The 24,031-nt window shown below is 43.6% G+C and overlaps 1 protein-coding gene across 6 annotated transcripts in view; it reads right to left on the bottom strand.

The window, feature by feature from the left end:
- Window positions 1-24,031, bottom strand: part of TASOR2 (transcription activation suppressor family member 2) — a 74,142-nt gene that overhangs the window by 19,696 nt on the left and 30,415 nt on the right. For all 6 annotated transcript variants that reach the window (XM_060192396.1, XM_060192393.1, XM_060192395.1 and 3 more), the window contains 10 exons: window positions 22,833-22,970; window positions 22,571-22,695; window positions 22,176-22,195; window positions 21,977-22,076; window positions 20,221-20,321; window positions 18,845-18,948; window positions 16,576-16,648; window positions 16,420-16,482; window positions 5,508-6,212; window positions 1,166-1,396 (listed from right to left, as the gene is read on the bottom strand). In XM_060192396.1, the coding sequence (XP_060048379.1) occupies window positions 1,166-1,396; window positions 5,508-6,212; window positions 16,420-16,482; window positions 16,576-16,648; window positions 18,845-18,948; window positions 20,221-20,321; window positions 21,977-22,076; window positions 22,176-22,195; window positions 22,571-22,695; window positions 22,833-22,970 (1,660 nt within the window). The remainder of the gene's footprint in view (window positions 1-1,165; window positions 1,397-5,507; window positions 6,213-16,419; window positions 16,483-16,575; window positions 16,649-18,844; window positions 18,949-20,220; window positions 20,322-21,976; window positions 22,077-22,175; window positions 22,196-22,570; window positions 22,696-22,832; window positions 22,971-24,031) is intronic.

Below are 24,031 nucleotides of genomic sequence, written 5' to 3'. Positions count from 1 at the left end.
AAATCATTTTCCTTAAGTATTTTGCTAGAGATATCAGCAAAGTTCAACCATATTGGTACTTAATTAAAATGGACTAATAGGAATAAAAAAATTAAAGTCATGAGTATTCAAAATTGCCATATCATCGCCTTATAAAACTTTCTACAACAGCCCTTTTCTTTCTTCACTACTAGTTCTTTCTGCCTTTAGTCAGAAATGAACATTCTCCAGTGGTGTGCTCAGCATTCAGGACACTAATTCCACTTGCAACAATCTAGGCAACAAGTCCCTGGTAGCAGATGGTGAGCACAGAGGTCAACTGTGTTCCTCTTCATGATGAATGCAGCAGGTCTGAAAGCAAGGGCCGGCCACCTGAAAGGCCAGTGACTAGTGCGCACATGCAGAGAGAGAAGTGACCTACGAAGCAGTCGAGTAGAATGATGCTGTGTGTGCGGCTGAGAGGGCTAATTCATTAGCCAACCCCTGTCCAGTTTCTAAAGTATCAAAACCCAAGAGACTTGAGGTAAGAAAATGGACTAAAAGCAGAGCATTTTCTTGTTAGCTGATGGGTCTATTAGAAATAGAAAATTCATTTATAACTTGTAGTGTTTTCGGAGACTTATTCTATTTTAATAACGATGGCTTCCACATCTTCTTTTACACAGAATATCACTTATGAATTCTATATAAAATAGTATATTGAGTCAAGAAAAAGACTTGGGTTTAATCCATGCAATCTAAGAGAAAAACATACCCACTGACTTGTTAGAGGTTCTGAGTAATTTATTCTGATAATCTGCTTCAAATTAAGAAATACAGATGAAGAGTAGACAGAATCAATTGCAGTAAATGCAGAGCAGTCATCAGATTAAAATGACACTGAGGACTGTTAAAAGGACCAAATAAAACAGTTTCTACCTGTGCACTGAGTCACTAAAGAAAGGCCACTTATACGTAAATGCTTCACACGAACTAAAGAGTGGAACTGCTGTGTGAAGGCATGAGTCTTCCCGCCTTCTCAGTTTATAGCAGGAAGCAGTTCATCTTACTAGTGTCACAACTAGCAGGGCAGGGCAGGAATTGCGGGCAGAGCCCAGCTGTTCCTGATCTGCCTCAACACAGTCAGCTTGCGGTCTCAGTGGGGTCTGCCTGGTGGTGCTCACAGGGCAGGAGTGGCGCTTCTTACCAGGTTGTGGTTGCTTTCTCCCTCTGGGAGTCTGATTGTCTTTCACTGGCTTCTGTGGCGGCTTCTTCACAGGCGGTTTAGCCTTTGGGACACTTCTGCTTGGAGTTTTCTCTTGTTTCTTCGTCTTTTTAGCATTAGCTGTCACTGGAGCATCTTTAGTAAAAGGAGCTTCTTGGCTCTTCCTATCCAGTTTAGTTGTCTGGACAAACTGTGCAGTCAGCACTTCGGCACCTTATGTAGAAAAGACAGTTTTTACGTGATCAGGGGTCAGATATTTATCACCATCGTTTCCCCTTTTTGTTTTTTCTGGGGTGATCAGGAATAGGCTATGAAATATGAAATGTGGGGTTGTTTCTTTAAAAGGCTCTTGAACACACCAAGAGCTAAAAGTTCACAGACATAAAAATAGAAATACTGACTCACAGCAAGTTCATGTCAGGTCAAGAAAGAAAGAAAGAAAGAAAGAGAAGAGCCCTCGGGAAGCCTTCCTGTGACCAGTTCACAGCACTGGGACAGCAGTGACTCAATTTACACAGAAGCAAAGCACAGCTTCCACAAGGTGATATGGCTTCAACTATGACAATCACGCTAGAAAGAAAAGACTGCACCCTCAGCTCTACCCATATAATTTCATTTTATTATTCCTAAATATCTAGCTCACAATACCACCTCGAAAGTAATCATCTTCTCACAGAAGAGGGATTATACTGACATCTTCACTAGACTTAATTTTCAATAAATCTGCTGTAATTGGTCATCTCTCAAAGTCTCGGCTTTGCTTCTCATGTGGGAGGAGTGAAATGGCTAGAGGTAAAGGTTTGAGGGGAAGAGAAATAACTAGGATTTATCTATCTGTGTCCCAAAGTAAGCTTTTCAAGGTTGTAAAACGTTAATGTTCCTTATGAAAACTCTTATCCACTGAACTTAAAAGAAATTCTTAGTTGTTGCCACCACAAAAATTACCCAAAGATATATAAAAGATTCAGATTTATGAATACTGGGAAAAGTCTTTAAAAATTATATTACAAAGAAAAGCCTGTGGTCTGGGAGGTGGTGCAATGGTAAAGATTTGGACTCTCAAGAATGAGGTCCTGAGTTCGATCCCCGGCAGCATGTGCCAGGAGTGATGTCTGGTTCTCTCTCTCTTTCTCATAAATAATATCTTAAAAAAAAATTTTTTTAATTTAAAAAAAGCCAATATTTAAAAGAGTTATTTACTGATTTATGAGAACGAGTCAGAATGTCACTCTGGTACATGCAAAGTGAAGCGTTGAACTCAGGACCTCATATTTGGTCAGTCTTGAACCTTTAGACACTGCACCAAGACCACCTCAATTTCTAACTGAGGAAAGAAACAGCTCAAAGATTGTGGTGACTTAGTGAAATGCAAAGACAGTGATTTCAATCCTCTTTTTAGGGATTAGTGAAGAGTGGTTTAAAAAAAAGTCTAGGGAGTTGGGCGGTAGCGCAGCGGGTTAAGCGCACGTGGCACAAATCACGAGGACCTGTTCGAGCCCCTGGCTCCCCACCTGCAGGGGAGTCGCTTCACAGGCAGTGAAGCAGGTCTGCAGGTGTCTGTCTTTCTCTCCCCGTCTTCCCCTCCTTTCTTCATTTCTCTGTCACACCCAACAACGACATTAATAATAACTACAACAATAAAACAAGGATGACAAAAGGGAATATTAAAAAAAAAAAGTCTTAAGATCTCTCAGCGTTCTGTAGTTCCTAGAGACCAACAATCTCCCCTCACAGTGAGTGAATACAGATGATAAAGCAATATATTGCTTTTTATTTTATTTTTCTAACTAGAGCATTATTCAGCTTTGTCTCATGGTGGTGCTGAGGACTGAACCTGGGACCTTTGTTACCTCAGGCATGAAAGCCTTTTTGCATCACATTATGCTATCCCCCGGCCCTGCATAGTCCACTTTTCTTTTTTTTGCCTTCAAGCTTATTGCAGGGGCTCAGTGCCTGCACAACAAATCCACTGCCCCTGGAGGCCACCCCCCCCCCTTTGTTGCCCTCGTTATTATGTCCTGGTTGTTGGATAGGACAGAGAGAAATGGAGAGAGGAGGGGAAGACAGTGAGGGGGAGACAAAAACACCTGCAGACCTGCTTCACCGCTTGTGAAGTGCCTCCACCCCCCACCGCTGGGATCCCTACATTGGTCTTTGCACTTGGCACCATGTGCACTTAACCCGCTGCTCTACTGTCTGGCCCCCTATAGTGCACTTTTTAAAAAGACCTCTCTCGAAAATAAATAAAACTTAATAATCATAATAAAAAGACCTCTCTCTCATCCCACTACAATTAATGCTACAATTTCTTTCGGATTAAGTGAGGAAAAAAAAAAGAAGATAACTAAGACCTGGGGGAGTTTCACCATCTGCAGAAGCAGGAAGGGCTGGTCTCTGCTATGCAGTCTGGGGGCAAAAGGAGACAGGAGGCGCGAGGCGAAGCCCTGCCCCCCCGGAATGTTGTCAGCATCCAGCTTCTCTTGCACTGCAGTATATGCAGTTAACCAGGTGGGCCACTGCCTGCCCATCAGCATCAAGCTTCTCAAATCGTAGGTGGCAACCCACTATTCGCTGTAAAATAAAGCTGACAGGTTGCCAACGAGAATTCTTTCTTAAGTGAAAACAGAGGGGCTGGATGGTGGCTCACCTGGTACCATGCCCAAGGACCTGGGTTCAAGCCCCCAGCCCCCACCTGCAAGGGAGAGGCTTCACATGTCTTCCTCTCCCTATACCCCCCCCCCCCCTTAACTTCTCTGTCCTATCAAGTACAAAGAAAAAGGAAGAAACAGCCACCAGATGTGGTAGATTTGGCAGGTAGGCAGGCAGGCAGGCACCAAGCCACACCAATAACCCCGGTGGATATGAAAGAAAAAGCCAGGGACAGAAAATATCAGATCTGATCGCACACAGCTACAGTTAAAGTATGTTTCAAAACGTGTGTATACTAATCAGCATGCACACACTTAGTGGATGAGCAGCAGTGACATTTTCTATGCTGAATCACTGCAGGCAGCTTACACGTACACACTACACCAGCTAAGTCACAGAGCACTCAGCACGGCTGTCCTGAACTTCACCTATAATGAGTGTCCAGTCAGGCTCACTGCTCAACAGTGCTACACTTTGCAAGAGCCTCTTAAACACAAGCTGGAAACACCTGCTAAAACCTCAGTCACCCAGAATTCTGGGGATTCACATATCCTGAAGTTTCCCCTTTAGATACAGATATTTCAAAATTCAGAATACTGATAGGACTGGCAAATACTTTCAAGAGAGCCAGAGTATACGTTTTTAGCTTTGAAGGCCCGGGAACAAACTATTCAGCTCTGTCAGCACTGTGTAAAAGTTGCCAGGTTAAGAGGCCTTTGGTCACATTTGGCGGGCGCCTTCTTTAGAATCATTAGAACACAGAATCCCCTGCTAAGCAGAATGCACTACGTACATATAATGAAATGACTCAGTCAGCTGCTACACTGCTGCTAACGTGTGTCTGGTCACACACCAACTGCTCTCGATAGATTCTCACTCAGCTCTCAAGAAGTATCAACACTGCCAAGGACTGCTTCAGTTAAGCCGCAGGCCAGCGGATCACCTATTTCAACGTGCTGGTGGTGATCCACTTTTAAAACACACAAAAGTGTAGGTTAGATTTGGAGGTCCTGGGCATAGCTCCCATTCTCTGTATCTTCAGGCCAAGTGCCAATCACTGTTTTGTAATTGTTGATGGGTGTGCCTGGTTTTAGAAGCTCCTCTTCTCAATCCAATATACCCAAGGATGTCTCTAACACTGGACAGTCATCTTTCTTAAGGTCTGAAAATGGAGTGGTCTTTGAGTGGTCTCACAACTTCTGTGGCTTTTAAAGGTATCTTAACTGTTTTTCCTCTTTCCTGATTTTTTAAAAAAATTTTATTTATTCCCTTTTGTTGCCCCCCCCCTTTTTTTATTGCTGCACTTGTTGTTGCCATTGATGTCGTCGTTGTTGGATAGGACAGAGAGAAATGGAGAGAGGAGGGGAAGACAGAGACGGGGAGAAAAAGCAACCCCCTCTGCAGGTGGGAAGCCGGGGGCTCAAACTGGGATCCTAGTGCCGGTCCTTGCACTTTGCACCACGAGCGCTTAACCCGCTGCGCTACCGCCCGACTCCCTCCTCTTTACTGATTCTCATCTGTGCCAGTGTTCCTCATACGTGAACCTGTCAGCACCACACTGAGAGAAAGCTGGCCTTTCCAACCAATGAGCTGCAGTCCTCAGTGACCCACACTGTAGTGGTGCTACAGTACAGGCGTGATTACAAACTTCACCACCCACACCAACGGTGCTTACCTCTTTTTCTTTTCTGAGGAAACTGTCCTTTGATTAATTTCAGAGTTGTTGCAGAGCCCGCAGCTTTGTCTGGTGCAGGAGGAGTTCTTTTGGGGCAGGGGCGGCACAAGTTCACCTTTTCACTCTGCACCCCGTGCGGCATGCTCGCCTTTCTTTTTGGCTGAACTCTGAGATTTGACGCTGTGCTTAGCGGAGCTGTGCCTTCCTGTCTTGTGTCCTCAGAGTCCTCTGGTTCAGTTTCTTTTCTTACATCAGCCTCCACATCCAAAAACTCAGAATCTGGAGTCATAACTAAAGAAAAACCAGCATCACAAATTCCGTCTGAAACACAAGGAGACTGAGGACGCTCCGCCAGTAAATCCAACGCGGCAGAGACTTCTAGAACGTAGCCACTGGGATTTGAAAAGTAAGACTGCAGCTGAGCGAACGACTGCAAAGGGCACTTCTCAGCCGGGGGCATCAAGTCCAAGTCACTAGACGGCTGGCCAGAGAAAGCGGCCTCTCTAACTCCATCCTGAGGAGAGGCCGTGGATGAGGTACTTCTGTCCATTCTGTGCAATTCCTGGAAACTCCGCTTTACTAGTGTGTTAGGACATACTCCTTCAGCTACGGCTTTCTTGGCTTCCAGCAGGACGCAGTTGAGGACAGGTAAAATCGGCATCACCTTCAGTGAAATGTCATTTTCGACCTTCAACACATTCAGTCCTAAAACATAGTTAAGCAGATGAAAAAAACCTCAAGATTTTTATTTTCACAAACATGCAAAAATGCCTTCGGTTATAAAATTATGGGACAGTTAAGCATGTCAGCGTGTCAAACAGTAAGCTCAATGGCGACACTACGGTCATACTGACTGAAAGATGACCAGAGCCCAGTGACGGCCGGGTTCACCAGGAGCAACGACACTGACTTTTAGAACTGGCACAGTTGCTACCCCCCTTAATCCTCATTTTCTGCTTCTGAAATGTATGTCGTTTATTATTTGTTTATTTATTTATTAATGAGAGGGATAGAAGAGAAAGAACCAGACTTCACTCTGGTACATGTGCTGCCGGGGATTGAACTCATGCCTGAGAGACCAATATTTATCCACTGCGCCACCTCCCAGACCACAAAATATAGTCGTTTTATCTATGCTTCAAATTGTTATGATGAAAACTAACTGAACTGAAGAGAGTAAAGCCTCCAGCCCTCAAATCCCATTCACTGCTAGTGTTTCACCAGCTTCTCCATCCTAAAATAGCTAAGTGAGGCATATGCCAAAACTCCTCACCTGGACAGTGCGACTGCTTTGCCACATGCATGGCCCACGCTGAAGCCCGGCCTCCACAGCACTGGAGGCGGCTCTGGTGTTCTGGTACCTCTCACTCTCTCTCTGTCTCAGTCCCTCTTCTTCTATTTGAAAAAGTTGGCTGGGGGGCTGGGTAGTGGTATGCCTAGCATGTGCAACTGCCCGGGTTCAACCCTTGGTCCCCAGCAATGAGGGTAGGGTTATGAGCAGCGGAGCAGTGTTGCAGGTATCTCTCCTTCTCTTTCACCCTCTATTTAAAAAAAAAAAAAAAGTGGAGGCGGGTGGTGGCGTACTGGGTGAAGCACATGTAGTATAAAGTTCAAAGACCCAGCAAGGATCTGTCTGGATTTAAGCCCCTGGCTCCCCACATGCAGGATGTGTGTTTCATGAGTAACGAAGTAGGGGTTCAATGCCTACACTACAAATTCACTGCTCCTGGAGGCCACTTTTTTTGCCCTTGATGTTATTGTTGCCATTGCTGCCGTTATTGAATAGGACTGAGAGAAACTGAGAGGGGAAGGGAAGAAAAAGTGGGAGAGAAAGATAAGACACCTGCAGACCTGCTACACCACCTACGAAGCAACTCCCCTGCAGGTGGGGAGCCCGGGGCTTGAACCAGGATTCTTATGCCGGTCCTTGTGCTTTGTGCCATGTGAGCTTAACCCGCTGCACTACTGCAGAGTCCATCTCCCTTTTTTAAAAATATTTATTTATGTATGGGGAGAATACAGGTCCATGAAGGATGATAAATGACATAGTGGGGGTTGTATCGTTAAATGGGAAACTGGGGAATGTTATGCATGTACAAACTATTGTATTTGCCACACCTGTCTGGCCAGATAGGCAGGCCACGACCGCGGTGTGACAAAACAGTGCGGGTGACCTGGTTAGGGAACCGGACAGGGGCCTTACAAGCTCCTGTACGGAAGACCGTACCCAAGATAGGTGGTGGACAGAAGCCTGGATATTTGTGTGGACGGATCCCTGGGTCTCCCGGTTGGCGGAAAGGCCTTGGAGGGCTAGGTGGACTTGGTTTCGCTTCTGAAAGCTTACTGTTGTTGTTTATCATGCTTTATGCAGGCCACCCAGGGAATGTCCAGGAGACTCCGGAGACGCTTACAGTGCAACCCCCCAAGTCTAGTCTGGACATTCCAGATGGGACCCCACTGGATGAAAAGCCCCTTACAACAGTAAATCCCAGCACTTCAAGCCCCAATGACTTGGCTGTCCAGGTTGAGCAAGGACTGAGCACTATTCTCAGAAATATTACATTCAATCATACAGACAATGGTCCTTTAGCTTTCCCAGGAAACATGTTACATAGCAACCCTGAAATGCACCTGCATATTGTCTTAGGTAGATTACAGGAAAGTGAGCTTGGCATAAGGATCAGAGCAAGGCGCCGTGTTCCCACTAGTGCCCCCCCTATTCTGGGTATTAAGGTCCAGTGCTTAGAAAGAGAAAGAATAGCCTTTTGGATAAATGAGAGCAGTGAAAACATTTAGTTCTTACTGATAAATTGACTTTTGTCTGAAACCAAAGGGATGTGGTTAATAACCCATGAAAGAACAGTATGGCTGTGCTTTCGTTTTGCTGGTAGTTGTATGCCTTCAGTTCCTCCTGTCTGTGTTACTTATAAAAAATGTACCCTGCGTACTTTGTGGTCAACTGACTTGGCCAGCTTTTGATTTATGCTTCTTTGTTATGCTATTATAAAAAAAATCTCTATATCAGTAAAAGATTGCAGCAGCATTGAAACTCATGTGTCTCAGTGTTGTCTGTCGCGCCGAATCCACCTCCCACCTATAAGTCTCATTCTCCCTGGATCGGCCTGCTGAGCCCCCAGTTGGGTGGTCGGCGGCACCTGGCGCCCGAACAGGGACTTGAAGACAGGTGAGTATATTGTCAGGAGGGGATCGGTTCCTGCCGGAGGGTGCTGCAGACCCGCCAGAAGTATTTGGTTAAGGGCAGGTAATCATTAACAGTATGGGATTGTCAGGATCAAAGGGAAAACGTATGTTCCTCTCAGTATTGCGGCACATGCTGTTAGAGCGTGGGCTCCGAGTGTCAGAAGACACTGCCGCAGAATTTTATGAATATATGATGAAGGCGGCCCCCTGGTTTCCACAGGAGGGAACATTGACTCTCCCAGATTGGAAAAGACTTGGGAAAGACTTAAAAAGGTATGCCACTGTGCATGAGGATACTCCTGTGCCCAAACAGATGTTTCCTATATGGTTACAAATCAGGGACGCATTGACAGAAAAGTCAGACTTGGAACTCCTTGCAGAGGAAGTAATGTCCCTCGAAGAGGGTCAGCCACTAATTGACTCAGAAGGTGAAAACAGGTACGGGACGGTTCTGGGAAAGGAAGAAAAGGGCAAGCACCCCACCGCGCCACTTTACACTGAGGTGTTTGATGATTGGGATGATCTAGCTGAGGAAGAACAGGAATATAATGACCAGCATTATCCTGATGAGAGGGATCATGAGGTGGTGGCGATGGTCCCATTACCCAGAAAAAGTAAACAGCCACCCGTACCTAAACCACGAAGGAAGCTACTTCCTCCTGTCGGGTTTCAGGCTGCTGTTCAGGAGGCTCACAGGACAGGTGATCTTACTTTCAGTTTCCCTGTTGTTGCCCTTGATTTTAATGAGGACGGAGGGGAAGCTGAATGGGAACCATTGGCATTGAAAACCATAAAGGAGTTGCAAGCGGCCGTCAAAGCCTCAGGGCCGTCCGTGCCGTTTACATTGCAACTGGTAGATTTGGTGGCTAGCCAATGGCTAACCCCGAGTGACTGGCATCAAACAGCCAGATCGGTGCTTAGCCCAGGAGATTATGTTTTGTGGCGCACTGATTATGAGGAAAGATGTAAAGACTCAGTAAAAAAGAGCATATCAGGCAGGAGAGGTAAATCTCCCACAATGGACATGATGTTGGGTACAGGAGACTTCATAAAACAGCAGGCACAAGTAAAAATACCAAAACAGGTATTGAAGGAAATCACTACAAATGCTGTTTTGGCATGGAGAGCCATTCCACCTGCGGGAACAACAGGTACTGCCTTAGCAGGTATCCAGCAGTCACTTGAGGAACCTTATCAGAGTTTTATTGCTAGGTTAGAAGAAGCCATAAATAGGATGATGCCCCAAAGTGAAGGGACAGCCATATTATTAAAGCAATTGGCTTGGGAAAATGCCAATCAGCTGTGTCGGGACCTAATTCGTCCCATACGTAGGACAGGGTCCCTACAGGATTACATACGAGCCTGTGCTGATGCCTCACCTGCGGTGGTACAGGGAATGGCATATGCAGCTGCAATGCATCGTACCCCCATTACCAAATTTATCAAGACTACTTATGGGGGTGGGCGGTCAGACAAAGACCTGAACTGCTTTGGTTGCGGTAAGCCTGGTCATAAAAGAGCAGCATGTCCCAATAAAGGCCAGAACAGAGAGTCGGCCAGTAAGGGTGTGGCACCAGGAATATGTCCCCAATGTAATAAAGGGAGACATTGGAAAAATGAATGCAGGTCAAAGTTCCACAAAGATGGGACCACTTTAAAGGAAACAGAGACAAAAAACTAATTGAGGGGCTGCCTCTCAGCCCCACGCCAAGAGAGGATCCAAAAGGGACAGAATGTCCAGACACAGGGACACAGATTGAGCCCCCCTCTAAAACTATTCATGACCTTCCTCGAGCCACCCCGGGTAGTGCAGGGCTTGATCTCGCAGCACAGAAAGACTATGTGTTGTCACCCCTGGATGGAATAGTGGTAATAGAGACTTGGGTTAAGGGCTCCTTACCACCAGGGCTGTTTGGGTTGATTTTAGGCAGAAGCTCTGGAAAGGACAAAGGTGTAGAAGTCATACCAAGAGTGATAGACGCAGATACCCGGGATGATATAAAAATTTTGTGTAGAGCCCTGAGAGAGGCTGTAATCATCAAAAAAGGACAAAAGATTGCACAGATCATATTGCTCCCCTATGTAAATTTGCCCAATCCAATTTTGATGCAGTCCAGAGAGGGGCAGTTTGGCTCCTCTGACGTTGTGGCATGGACTCAGGAAATTACTGCAGCAAGGCCGTTTCTTGAAATACACATTCAGGGAAAACCTATAAAAGGGTTGTTAGATACAAGAACAGATAAAACCTGTATAGCAGGAAAAGACTGGCCTCAGGCATGGCCAGTCATCAGAACAGATTCAACCTTAATGGGTCTAGAGATGGCAGCTAATGTGGCCAAAAGCTCTGGGATCATTCCCTAGAGACATGGAAAAAAGACAAGACATATACAGCCCTATGTAATTCCCTCATTGCCTTTTTCTTTGTGGGGGCGAGACATTATGCAGGACTTAAATCTCGCCCTGACCACTGACAATGTAGAGGACCAATATTTTTCATAGGGGCCATTGATAATTTATATGCAGATAGCATTCCATGGAAGTCATCTGAACCCGTATGGCAAAATCAATGGCCCCTCATCATGGAAAAAATAGAAGCCATACAACAAATTGTGAAAGAACAAGTGGATAAGAGACATTTGAAAGAAAACAATAGTCCTTGAAATACACCGGTTTTTGTAATTAAAAAAAAATCAGGCAAATGGAGATTGCTGCAAGACTTAAGAACAGTTAATGCCACTATGGAAGACATGGGAGCCCTGCAGCCGGGGCTTCCTTCTCCTGTGGCTATTCCTAGAAATTATCATATTATAGTTATAGACTTACAAGATTGTTTCTTTACTATCAAATTAAATCCCATAGATTGTAAAAGGTTTACATTCTCTGTTCCCTCAGTTAATCATAAAGAGCCTTGTAAAAGATATAAATGGCAGGTGTTGCCTCAAGACATAAAAAACAGTCCTACGTTGTGCCAGAAATTTATAGATATGGCTGTGTCCCCCCTTAGGCATGGATATCCAGAGACATATATCATACATTTTATGGACGATATTTTGATTGGGCATGAAGACATTAATCAGGCTAGACAAATATTAAGAAAAATGACTGTGTCTCTAAAAAAGTTTGGGCTAAGTCTAGCCCCAGACAAGATACAAGAAAATAGACCAATTCAATATTTGGGACACAAGATACATAAAAGATATTTAACGTCTCAACATGCCCACATTCGTAGAGACAAATTAAATACTTTAAATGACTTCCAGAAATTGCTGAGAAACATTAATTGGGTTAGACCATATTTAAAAATCACAACCGGAGAATTAAGCCCCCTATTTGATATATTACATGGGGATTCACATCCTAAGTCAAAAAGACAGCTGACCCCTGAGGCCACAGCTGCACTACAATTGGTGGAGGAAAGGCTAGAACAGGCTAGACTGCATCAAGTGAATTATGCCATACCTTGGGCATTGCTCATAATGAAAACTGCTTATACACCCACAAGATGCCTGTGGCAAGATGCTCTGCTAAAATGGGTCCATCTGCCCCACTCTCCATCAAAAGGTCTCATCTCATATCCGAGCCTGGTAGACTTACAGGACTGTGGAAAGGGCCAGACCCTCTTATAACTTCAGGGCGAGGGTATGCTTGTGTCTTTCCACAGGATGGAGAATCTCCCATCTGGATCCCAGATCGACTCATCAGGCACGTCGCGACGCCCCAACCAAAACCAAAAGAAGATGAAGCAGCTACAGAAAAAACTGCTGAAGTGCACACTGACGCCGCAGCCGATGGCGAGATCGCTCCCAACCATGAGCCAGATACAGCGGTTGATCCAAGTGGCCACGCGGGCAGTGCATGAGGAGGAGAAACCCCCTTTTATGGCTAATATTTTCCTTGCTTACAAAAAGGAGTTTGATGTTATGCTGTTAGTAAAAAGACCTGCTTATGTTATGATGCCTGTAGACCTTAAACAGGAAACATGGTTTGAAGATACAGGACTCATGGTTGTACAAAGACTAAATGAATTATTGCGGCCAAAAAGATTTGTGGCAGCACTTATCCTAAGAATTTCAGCCTTAATAGCTATCCTTACCTCTTTCGCCGTTTCGACAACAGCTTTAGTAAAAAACATCCAGACAGCCCATTTTGTGAATGACATGCATAAGAACATTTCCTTAATACTTGCTGAACAGCATATTATAGATAAAAAGTTAAAAGCAAAACTCAACGCTCTTGAAGAAGTGGTTATAGCCCTGGGACAAGATGTAGCTAACATAAAAGCTAGAATGGCAACAAAGTGTCACGTCTCCTTTAAGTACATTTGTGTCACCCCAGCTAAATATAATGATACAGAAAATTGAAATAAGACAAAAACACATTTACTAAAAATCTAAAAAGATAATGATTTAACTCATGATTTTCAAGAGGTGCAAGATTATATCACTGCTACCAGCACTGCTCATTTAAATGATTTTGGATTCAAATCCCTAGCTCAACAGCTCTATGAGAATGTCTCTGCTCTCATTCCTTTCACTTGGTGGCATTATGCAATAGTGGCAGCTGTTGCCCTAATAATAATCATAGTGGTTTTCATGGTGTTTCCTTGTCTTTTCAGAGCTCTCCTATTGGCCATCAAAACCACCCAGAGGGACCTAGAAAAATTCCGTCTTAAAAACAAAAAACCGAGAACTGCCACACCTGTCTGGCCAGATAGGCAGGCCACGACCGCGGTGTGACAAAACAGTGCGGGTGACCTGGTTAGAGAACTGGACAGGGGCCTTACAAGCTCCTGTACAGAAGACCGTACCCAAGATAGGTGGTGGACAGAAGCCTGGATATTTGTGTGGACAGATCCCTGGGTCTCCCGGTTGGCGAAAAGGCCTTGGAGGGCTAGGTGGACTTGGTTTCGCTTCTGAAAGCTTACTGTTGTTGTTTATCATGCTTTATGCAGGCCACCCAGGGAATGTCCAGGAGACTCCAGAGACTCTTACAGTGCAACCCCCCAAGTCTAGTCTGGACATTCCAGATGAGACCCCACTAGATGAAAAGCCCCTTACAACAATAAATCCCAGCACTTCAAGCCCCAATGACTTGGCTGTCCAGGTTGAGCAAAGACTGAGCACTATTCTCAAAAATATTACATTCAATCATACAGACAATGGTCCTTTAGCTTTCCCAGGAAACATGTTACATAGCAACCCTAAAATACACCTACATATTGTCTTAGGTAGATTACAAGAAAGTGAGCTTGGCATAAAGATCAGAGCAAGGCGCCGTGTTCCCACTAGTGCCCCCCCTATTCTGGGTATTAAGGTCCAGTGCTTAAAAAGAGAAAAAATAGCCTTTTAGATAAATGAGAGCAGTGAAAACATTTAGTTCTTACTGATAAATTGACTTTTGTCTGAAACCAAAGAGATGTGGTTAATAACCCATGAAAGAACAGTATGGCTGTGCTTTCGTTTTGCTGGTAGTTGTATGCCTTCAGTTCCTCCTGTCTGTGTTACTTATAAAAAATGTACCCTGCGTACTTTGTGGTCAACTGACTTGGCCAGCTTTTGATTTATGCTTCTTTGTTATGCTATTATAAAAAAAATCTCTATATCAGTAAAAGATTACAGCAGCATTGAAACTCATGTGTCTCAGTGTTGTCTGTCGCGCCGAATCCACCTCCCACCTATAAGTCTCATTCTCCCTGGATCGGCCTGCTGAGCCCCCAGTTGGGTGGTCGGCGGCATGTATTTACTGTTGAATGCAAAACATTAATTCCCCAATAAAGAAATAAATTTAAAAAAATTTATTTATTCCCTTTTGTTGCCCTTGTTTTATTGTTGTAATTATTGTTATTGTTGTTATTGCTGTCGTCGTCATTGTTGGACAGGACAGATAGAAATGGAGAGAGGAGGGAGTCGGGCTGTAGCGCAGCGGGTTAGGCGCAGGTAGCGCAAAGCACAAGGACCGGCATAAGGATCCCGGTTCGAACCCCGGCTCCCCACCTGCAGGGGAGTCGCTTCCCAGGCGGTGAAGTAGGTCTGCAGGTGTCTGTCTTTCTCTCCCCCTCTCTGTCTTCCCCTCCTCTCTCCATTTCTCTCTGTCCTATCCAACAACGACAACAACAATAACAACAACAATAAAACAAGGGCAACAAAAGGGAATAAATAAATAAAATAAATATAAAAAAAATTTAAAAAAAAAAAGAAGAGAGAGGAGGGGAAGACAGAGAGGGGGAGAGAAAGACAGACACCTGCAGACCTGCTTCACCGCCTGTGAAGCGACTCCTCTGCAGGTGGAGAGCCGGGGGCTCGAACAGGGACTCCTTACACTGGTCCTTGCACTTTGTGCCACGTGCGCTTAACCCGCTGCGCTACCGCCCAACTCCCTCTCTCTACCTCTCCCTCCGCTCTCAATTTCTCTCTGTCCTATCCAATAAAAAAGGAAAAAAAGGGCCGCCAGAAGCAGTGGATTCATAGTGCTGGCACCAAGCCCCAGAAATAACCCTAGAAGCAAAAAAACAAACAAACAAAAAAAAACACCATCAGGAGTCAATCAGGCATCATGTGCCAGTGACAAATGAAAACAAGCACAGAGGAGGAGAAAAGAAAACACTACTATATGGATTTCTCTTCCCCTCCTTCCTTCTCTTGGTGCACGCTGACTGAAGCACTAATTTTTCACAGCATCCTGGGAGGTGGCACCGTGGGTAAGGTGTTGGATTCTCAAGCATGAGGTCCTGAGTGGTCCCTTGCATGGCATGTTCTCTTGTTCTCCCTTTCAAATAGATTAAATTGAGGGTGGGGGGTAGATAGCATAGAGACTCTCATGCCTGAGGCTCTAAAGTCCCCGGTTCAATCCCCCGCACCACCATAAGCCAGAACTGAGCAGTGCTCTGGGAGGAGGGGGGTAAAATTGAAAAAAAAAAAAAAATACATATATATATATAACAGAGCAGAAAATTGTGAGGGAGGGGAAAAGAGAAAAAGGTCAGGTTACTGGTACTGGGTGTAAAACCCTAGGAGATTGAAGTCATCAGGTATAAATGAAGTCAACACTTATACTGAAACTACTAATGACAGGGCAGGCTGTTTTTCTGACTCAGAACTTGCTTTGCTAGTTGTCCTCTAAAATTTAAACATCAAAAGCATGCTGTTTATACATCCCACACTTATAACCATGTGGCCTATACATTGTGTGAATCTATTTTTGCTCCCTGAAAGCAAGTCTCAGTCTTTGAGGGTCAACATCACTCGATCACAAGGTCCAGGTGGAAGGGCTGCACATGTGGAATCGTGTCATTTCCCTGGCAGTCTCTGAGAAGCTATGCCAATGCCCTCCAGTAACAAATAGCTTCCCTTCTGGCTTTCCCACTCAGCTCCAGCCTATGGCGGGATCAAGGAATCTGGAGTCCGTTGCGTGCAAGTTCTATGTATTACAGCTGCACGATTTTCCTGGCACAAACCATTTTCAAAAGGTTAAATCTGAGAGGTTTTTAGATGAAATTGTCAACAGACAGGTATTCACACCTGGAAGTGAAGCTCAAGGAGGTGAAGGACCAACTACGGAGATTAAAGGATGAAAGTGATAGAAGGAAGCAGTTCACAGGGCCACATACTACTGGGAGGTGAGGTAAGATGAAGACTGAGATCCAGACAACGCAGAAAGCAAAGCAGAGCTGGCCAGCCCGACACCAGACCACCTCAACAACACATGCCCTTACCTGGCAACAGCGGTGAATGGAACAGGTGCAACCCCCAGAGATCCGTGTGTCGGTCTCCGAAGTCTACGTAGATGAGAACAGGGGAAAAGTTAGGCAGCTGAAATGCTTTATCAAAGGAAACACAATGAAAAATGTTTTTAAAAAGTTTGTTCTAACCTGTTTCTGATATTAAGGCTGATGATGTAAGTAAAATGAAGAATCCCCGGTCTTCTAAGCTCTTAATGATCGCCTTAAATATACATTAGAAAATTAAATTCATCTCCTTAAAAAATGGGCAAATGTAGACAGATAGTTATAAAAATAATAGCCAACCCGTATCTATAACCTTGGGAGAACTGCTGTAGCTTCCAATGGAGGGGATGGGGACACAGAACACTGGTGGTGGGAATGGTGTGGAATTATACCCCATTATCTTATAATTTTATAAATCACTATTAAATTACTAATAAAAATAAACAAATAAATAAGATATTCATCTCGTCCTTCTATCACACTCTTGTTCAGTTAGCTATGAGGTCAGGAAAAGTTAAAAGACTCTTGGAATGTTAATGTTCATAGGAGTCACATATTGTCACAATAGAAAAAACAGCAAAGTTTTTTTCCTTTTTTCAATTTTCTTTATTTATTGGAGACAGCCAGCAATCAAGAGGGAATGGGGAGCGAGAGAGACACCTGCAGCCCTGCTTCACCACTCGAAAAGCTCTCCCCCTGCAGGTGGGGACTGGGGGCTCGAACCTAAGCCTTTGTCCACTATAATGTGTGCACTAAACATGGGCACCACTGCTGGCCCTAAAGTTTTCTTAATAAGAAATTTTTAGATATTTTTGTATTTATTATTGGACAGAGACAGAAACTGAGGGATGGGGGAAATAGGGAAGAAGAGAAACAGAGAGAAACCTGCAGCCCTGCTTCACCACTCGTGAAGTTTTTTTCTCCCTGCAGGTGGGGACTGGGGGCTTGAACCTGGATTCTTGCACTTAACCAAGTGCACCACTGTCTGGCCCCAGGACCAGCCAAGTTTTTAGTCCATTTATCAATTAGGACCTCAAAGGTTTTTTAAGATTGTAATCAAGAACATAACATATCAATCAGAAAAGACGTTTCATTTGTTCACTAAGATGCCTGCCCTCTCCTCCTGATGCCTGAATAGCCAGTCTGCTACCATTCAGTCACCTGTCAAGGTGAATCAGACTTATGACTAATACCTTTTCTTAAAACAAAATAAAAATAAATAAATATATTTATGTTTAAAAGTTTCTTTTCGATAGAGACAGAGCGGAATTGAGAGACCTGCAGCTGGGTCCTTGTGTGTTGTGATGTGCGCCCTCAACTAGGTGCATTACCACTTAGCCCTTATCTTTACTTTTTTTTTTAATTTACTATTATCTTTATTTATTGGATAGAGACAGACAGAAATCAAGAGGGAGGGGGTGACAGGGAAAGAGACAGAGAGACTCCTGCAGCCCTGCTTTACCACTTGTAAAGCTTTCCCCCTGCAGGTGGGGGCCGGGGGCTTGAACCTGGGTCCTTCTGCATTATAATACACGTGCTCAACCAGGTGCGCCACCACCCGGCCCCCATCTTTACTTTTTGTCACCTCCTCCATGATCCACATGACTAACACCTTTTTTTGAAGTAGATTTACTTCTTAACACGAAAGCAGCAGGGCACCACTGCGGGCATGGACATGTCGTGCCGGGCATGGAACATGGGGCTCTATGCTGTTAGACACAGTGTCCTGGGAACTGTGGCCCCTCCTGGTCTGCCTCAGGTTATTATAATAAACTCGTGTTTGCACAAAAGATATCACAGAATCCTGGCACTAGATTGATTGGAAGACACCACGTAATAAAACAATACATAGCACCTCGAAGAGGAAAAAAAAAAGGAAAAATTTAGGTAGCATGATAACAGAGAGGGGGAGAGAAAGATAGACACCTGCAGACCTGCTTCACCGCCTGTGAAGTGACGCCCCTGCAGGTGGGGAGCCAGGGGCTTGAACCAGGATCCTTACACTGGTCCTTGCGCTTTGCGCCACCTGCACTTAACCCACTGTGCCACTGCCCAACTCCCACACAACTTCTGAAAAAAAGCTTTGACTTTTCTTCCTTCTAATTTCCAAATATAAAATGGACTACACTACTTCAAAAAATTGTGCCAGGGACTGGGCAGGAGTGTACAGAGTAGAATGTACATGTAACTGCACAAGGTTCAAACCCCAGTACCCACTTTTTGGGGGAAAGCTTCACAAGCCGCAGGTATCTCTTTTCTTCTCCCTTTTTGATTTCTGTTTTTATCCAATATACAAATATTTAAAAATAAATTTCAACAAATACTAGATGGTAAAAACCCTGTAACAAAAGCTGAAATAGCCAATTAAGCCTAGTAATATACAGGGATTAATTTCTAAATGAACAATTCTTACCAGCTGTTTGTTTTTCATGAACTTTGTCAGCTTATCTATTTTTTTCCCTTGTTTGTTTGACAGCTCCACCTCATAAATACTGAAGCAAATGTCTTGGCAAAAGACTGTAGAGAAAGTTAGAAAAGCAAAATATTGATTTTAAAATGTTGTAATGATTTTTATTCACATTATATGCAGAAAAGATCAAAGACCAAGGAATAATTTTAAAGCAAATATCATTTGATATTCTTTATTTTTTTTTAAATTTATTCCTTTTGTTACCTGTTATTTTATTGTTATAGTTATTAATGTTGTTGTCATTGTTGGACAGGACAGAGAAATTGAGAGGAGGGGAAGACAGAGAGGGGGAGAGAAAGATAGACACCTGCAGACCTGCTTCACCGCCTGTGAAGTGACTCCCCTGCAGGTGGGGAGCCGGGGGCTGGAACCGGGATCCTTACGCCGGTCTTTGAGCTTTGCGCCACCTACGCTTAAACCCGCTGTGCTACAGCCCGACTCCCATCATTCGATATTCTTGGCTGTAAAATTCTTAACAAAAACTCACTGCATAAAAATTTTGAAAACTGTATTTCATTTATACTGACACTACTGTGGGATTAAGTAGACAGATATTATATACAGACATGTAATCTAAAAGATCAAGAAATGTTCTTTTCTTGCTTTCTTTCCAGTTCATAGGCAAACAACCAACAAAAAAAGATCCTAGTTCTTCCTGAGAGTAAGCCTATGTGTGCCTATGTGCTGACTTCCCTCAATGCTTGCCATCTTAAATGAAACTGCCATTTACAGGCTCCATTTGGTTTTCAAGGAATTGAATCACACGGGAACTCTACAACTTATACTACGGAAGACCCTTTTAAAAAGAATCAATTCAGGGACTTAGGAGACAGCATAATGGTTTTGCAAAAGACTTTTCATGCCTGAGGCTCCAAGGTCCCAGCAGGTTTAATCCCCAGTACCACCAAAGGACCAGCCACAGCTGACAGTACTCTGGTGTCTCTCTCTCTCCATATCTCTGTATTTCTGTATCTCTCATAAATAAATAAAAGTAAAAAAAAAATCATCAATTCAGAAGGGCTGGCAAAATAGCTCACTTGCATAGTGTACAGCTCTGCCCTGTGTGTAACCTAGTTCAAGCCTGGCCCACTACACTGAGGGGAGTTTCAGGGATGGGGTGTCTCTCTATCTCTGTTTCTACCTAAAAAATAAAGTAAAATTCAAAATCTTAAGAAAATAATCACTTCAGGCAAAACATGGGGGCCGGGGAGAATGAGAGAGTGTGTGTGTGTGTGTGTGTGTGTGTGTGTGTGTGTGTCAGTGTGGAAAATAACAAAGCAAAGTCCAGACAAGCAACACACCATCGCATCTGAACAGACCTCTTTGCTTCAAGTCATTTTGTTTTCTAAATGCAGCTTCTGGCAATCTTTTTTTCAGTGAAGACACTTTCATCAAATATTTAAAATCTAGTTCATGTGATCTGAAAAACAAAAAAAAAACAATGTCATGTGATAAACACTGAAACTATCACAGCTTCACAGTTTTCATTTTTAAATGTAAAAACAAACATACCCACCAAAAGTGCTTGAACTGACAGGCTGCAGGTCAAACAACGTGCATACTTATACATGACCCATAGATCATTTGTTTGCAAAAAAAAAAACCCTCACATTTTCTAAATAGCAAAATTTTTAATAAAATAATCAACCTTTATCTGGGTACGCTTTACTCTTCCTCCTGATTAGATTGTCAGGAACACTAAAGACGCTCTATTGTACATCTGTGAACCTCATCAGGAAACATGTTTGTCTGATTCCTGGAGGCGTTGCCCTTTGTTTACAATCTGCCCATTTCTTCCACTAAAGCCTATTACAGGGCCGGGTGGTGGCGCACCTGGTTGAGCTCACATGTTACAATGTGCAATGATCAGGGTTCGAGCCCGTGGTCCCCACCTACAGAGGGAAAGCTTTGCCAGTGGTCAAGCAGGGTTGTAGGTCTCTCTCTCTCTCTTCCTCTCTAACTCCCCTTCCCCTCTCAATTTCTGGCTATCTCTATCCAATAAATAAAGGTAATTAAAAAATTAAAAATAAATAAAAGATAAAGTCTGTTACTTTTCCCTTTGTGATTCGCAAGTGTGGGGATTTCTGTAAATATCACCAAAGATTTACCTGCAATGTTTAGCATCCACTGATATTAGCAAATTGCCAAATGGTGAATTTATATTCTATCATTCTTTTACTCCATAGTGAAGAATTTTCCGGAGGTTCAGGTAACAGTGGCTAAAACTCTGGACTAACAAGCATGAGGTCTCTAGTTCAACACCCAGTATGTAGTGACATCTGGTGCATATTTTTCTCTCTCCCTCTCAAAAGTAATATATTGGAAGGAATTTTCCCTTCTCAGTTAGTTATTCATGAAATTCTTGCTTTATCACATGGGCTAAAATAACTCTCCCTCCTCTTGAGAAAGGGAAAGCACTGGACTCTCAAGCATGAGGTTCCAACTTGGATCACCGGCTTTGTGTTCGATTCCTATCATCTCCTGTACCTGAATGATAATGTGGTTCTCCTCTCTCCCGTTAATAAACAGTTGTTTAAGTCAATAGGAAGAAAATTAATTCTGATCATGTGCATATTAGATATCCCGTGTTATAGCTCTGTACTCTGCATGTAACTGCCAATAGAAATACAAGTACAAACGCTCACACTGGCGCCAACCAGCAAGGCATCAAAAAGATAATTGAAAAAGGGGGGTCAGGTGGTAGCGCAGTGGGTCAAGCGCACATGGCACAAAGCACAAGGACCGACGTAAGGATCCTGGTTTGAGCCTCCAGCTCATCACCAGCAGGAGAGTCGCTTCACAGGCGGTGAAACAGGTCTGCAGGTGTCTTTCCCTCCCCCTGTCTTCCCCTCCTCTCTCCATTTCTCTCTGTCCTATCCAACAACGAACGACATCATCAACAACAATAACTACAACAAGGCTACAACAAGAGCAACAAAAGTGGGGGAAAAAATGGCCTCCAGGAGCAGTGGATTCACGCTGCAGGCACCGAGCCCCAGCGATAACCCTGGAGGCAAAAAAAAAAAAATAGTTGAAAAAGAATTCATAATGCAATCACGCAAATTCAATACTTACAGTTTTTCTGGAATGACTGCACCAGAAAAGGGCCAAAGTGTCACATCACACAGAAGACAGCCTTGAATGGTCAGCTTCCCTTTCCACTGAGTGGTAAGAACTTTAAGAAATGAGGATCAAGAAATAAGTTTATTTTAAAAAAGTTTGTGAACAAAATCTTTATTTAAAAAATATTAAAAGGAATCAAATAACCTCTTACCATTTTCACTGAGCTCAAGTCTAGAAAAAGAAAAAAACTTTTTAGAAGAACATACAAATTCAGCAATACGGGGTGGGGTGGGGAGATTATACTGTTATGTGGAAAACTGTTAAATGTCACATATGTACGAACTATTGTATTTGGGCGGGGGTTGATATCATAATGGTTATGCAAAGAGACTCTCCTGTCTGAGGCGCCCAAGTCCCAGCTTGAATCCCCAGCTCCACCATAAACCAGAGCTGAGCACTGCTCTGGTAAAAAAAAAAAAACAAAAAAAAAAAACACGACTATACTTTACTGTCAACTATGAACCATTAATCTCCCCCAATACAAAAGCAAAACTAAAACCAAAACAAGCTCAGTAATCCACACCAAGCACGTGCGGAATCACTCACATGCTTTGAGGAGCAGGCGTTGCCATTTTTTTAGGTTCTCGGTACTGAAAAGCTACAATTACATATGGACAGATCTGTCTGGGTCTTTGAGTGACAGTGCTGCCTGCAAGTTCATAGAGGTAATACTGAAAGAAAAGAAACCAAGTTTTACCAAAGTAGCATTCCATATTACCATGTTCAGCTCAAGCCCATGCCACCCCGATTTAGCAAAACAGATTCGGAAACAGATCTTAAGAATGGAGTTACTCCCAGGTGACTGTACCTGACTCAGTTCAAAGGTGCGAAAATGACTCGTCTTTTGAGAAACCTTGTTAGCATCTGTAGCCACGTGGCAGTCATAGCCAGAAGACGGGCTAGTATAGTTAGTTGTGTAATTCTCAGACACAAACTTGACTTTTCCCTAGAAGGAAAATATTAAAAATCATCAGATGTCTTCAAACAGCAATAATCTTATTCTAGGATTCATTTTAAAGCAGCCTAATAACAGACGTAGTAAGAACTATGGTTCTTAGCAATGTATTTTAAGACCACCTGGTAATACTGGCCATCTCTCTGAAGACAGTGTCCACACCTCTTCTCTCAACACCCCATTGGATTGCAGCTTCCCTACTGCAGGCCCTCACATGCAGTGGCCCAGAGCTCACCTGGGTGCTCACACAAGGCAAGGTATGCAATCCACTGGGTGAACCCCAGTCCCCCCCAAAATAGTACTTTTTCCCTGAATATGGGTATCTGTTAGTTTTTTTTAGAAATTATTTTTTAATATTTATTTATTCCCTTTTGTTGCCCTTGTTTTATTGTTGTAGTTACTGTTGTTATTGATGTCGTTGTTCTTAGAAAGGACAGATAGAAATAGAGAGAGGAGGGGAAGACAGAGGAGGAAAGACAGACATCTGCAGACCTCCTTCACCACCTGTGAGGTGACTAACCTGCAGGTGGGGAGCCGGGGGCTCAAACTAGGATCTTTAAGCCGGTCCTTGCGCTTTGTGCCACTTGCGCTTAACCCAATGCGCTACCACCCAACTCCCAGATATCTGTTTTTGACAAGAACTGTGTTTAATTAAGGATCATCAAAGGCCATTATCAAAGACTGATAACCTTCACTTTTTTTTTTTTGCTTTGTTTTTATATTGTAGTCTGGGAGGTGGCATAGTAGATTAAGAATTGGACTCTCAAGCATGAGGTCCCAAGTTCAATCCCCAGCAGTACAAGTACCAAGAGTGATGAATTAGTTCTTTCTCTCTTTCATGAATAAACAAAATCCTTAAAAATTAATTATTCTTATATTTGATATGACAAAGACTACACTTTCAGGGATCGTTTCTATAGTTCTTTATATCTGATACAACAAGGAAAATTTGAAGGGGACGGGGAGATAGAGAAGGGGAGGGAAGGATGAATAGGGAGTGGGTCAGGGAGAGGGAGAGGGAGAGACCTACAACACTGTTTCACATCCCTGGG

Source organism: Erinaceus europaeus, chromosome 6, assembly GCF_950295315.1.
Source record: "Erinaceus europaeus chromosome 6, mEriEur2.1, whole genome shotgun sequence".
Taxonomy (NCBI): Eukaryota; Metazoa; Chordata; class Mammalia; order Eulipotyphla; family Erinaceidae; genus Erinaceus; species Erinaceus europaeus.
The sequence above is the reverse complement of the archived record's forward strand: the minus strand, read 5'-3'. Positions and strand labels throughout refer to the sequence as shown.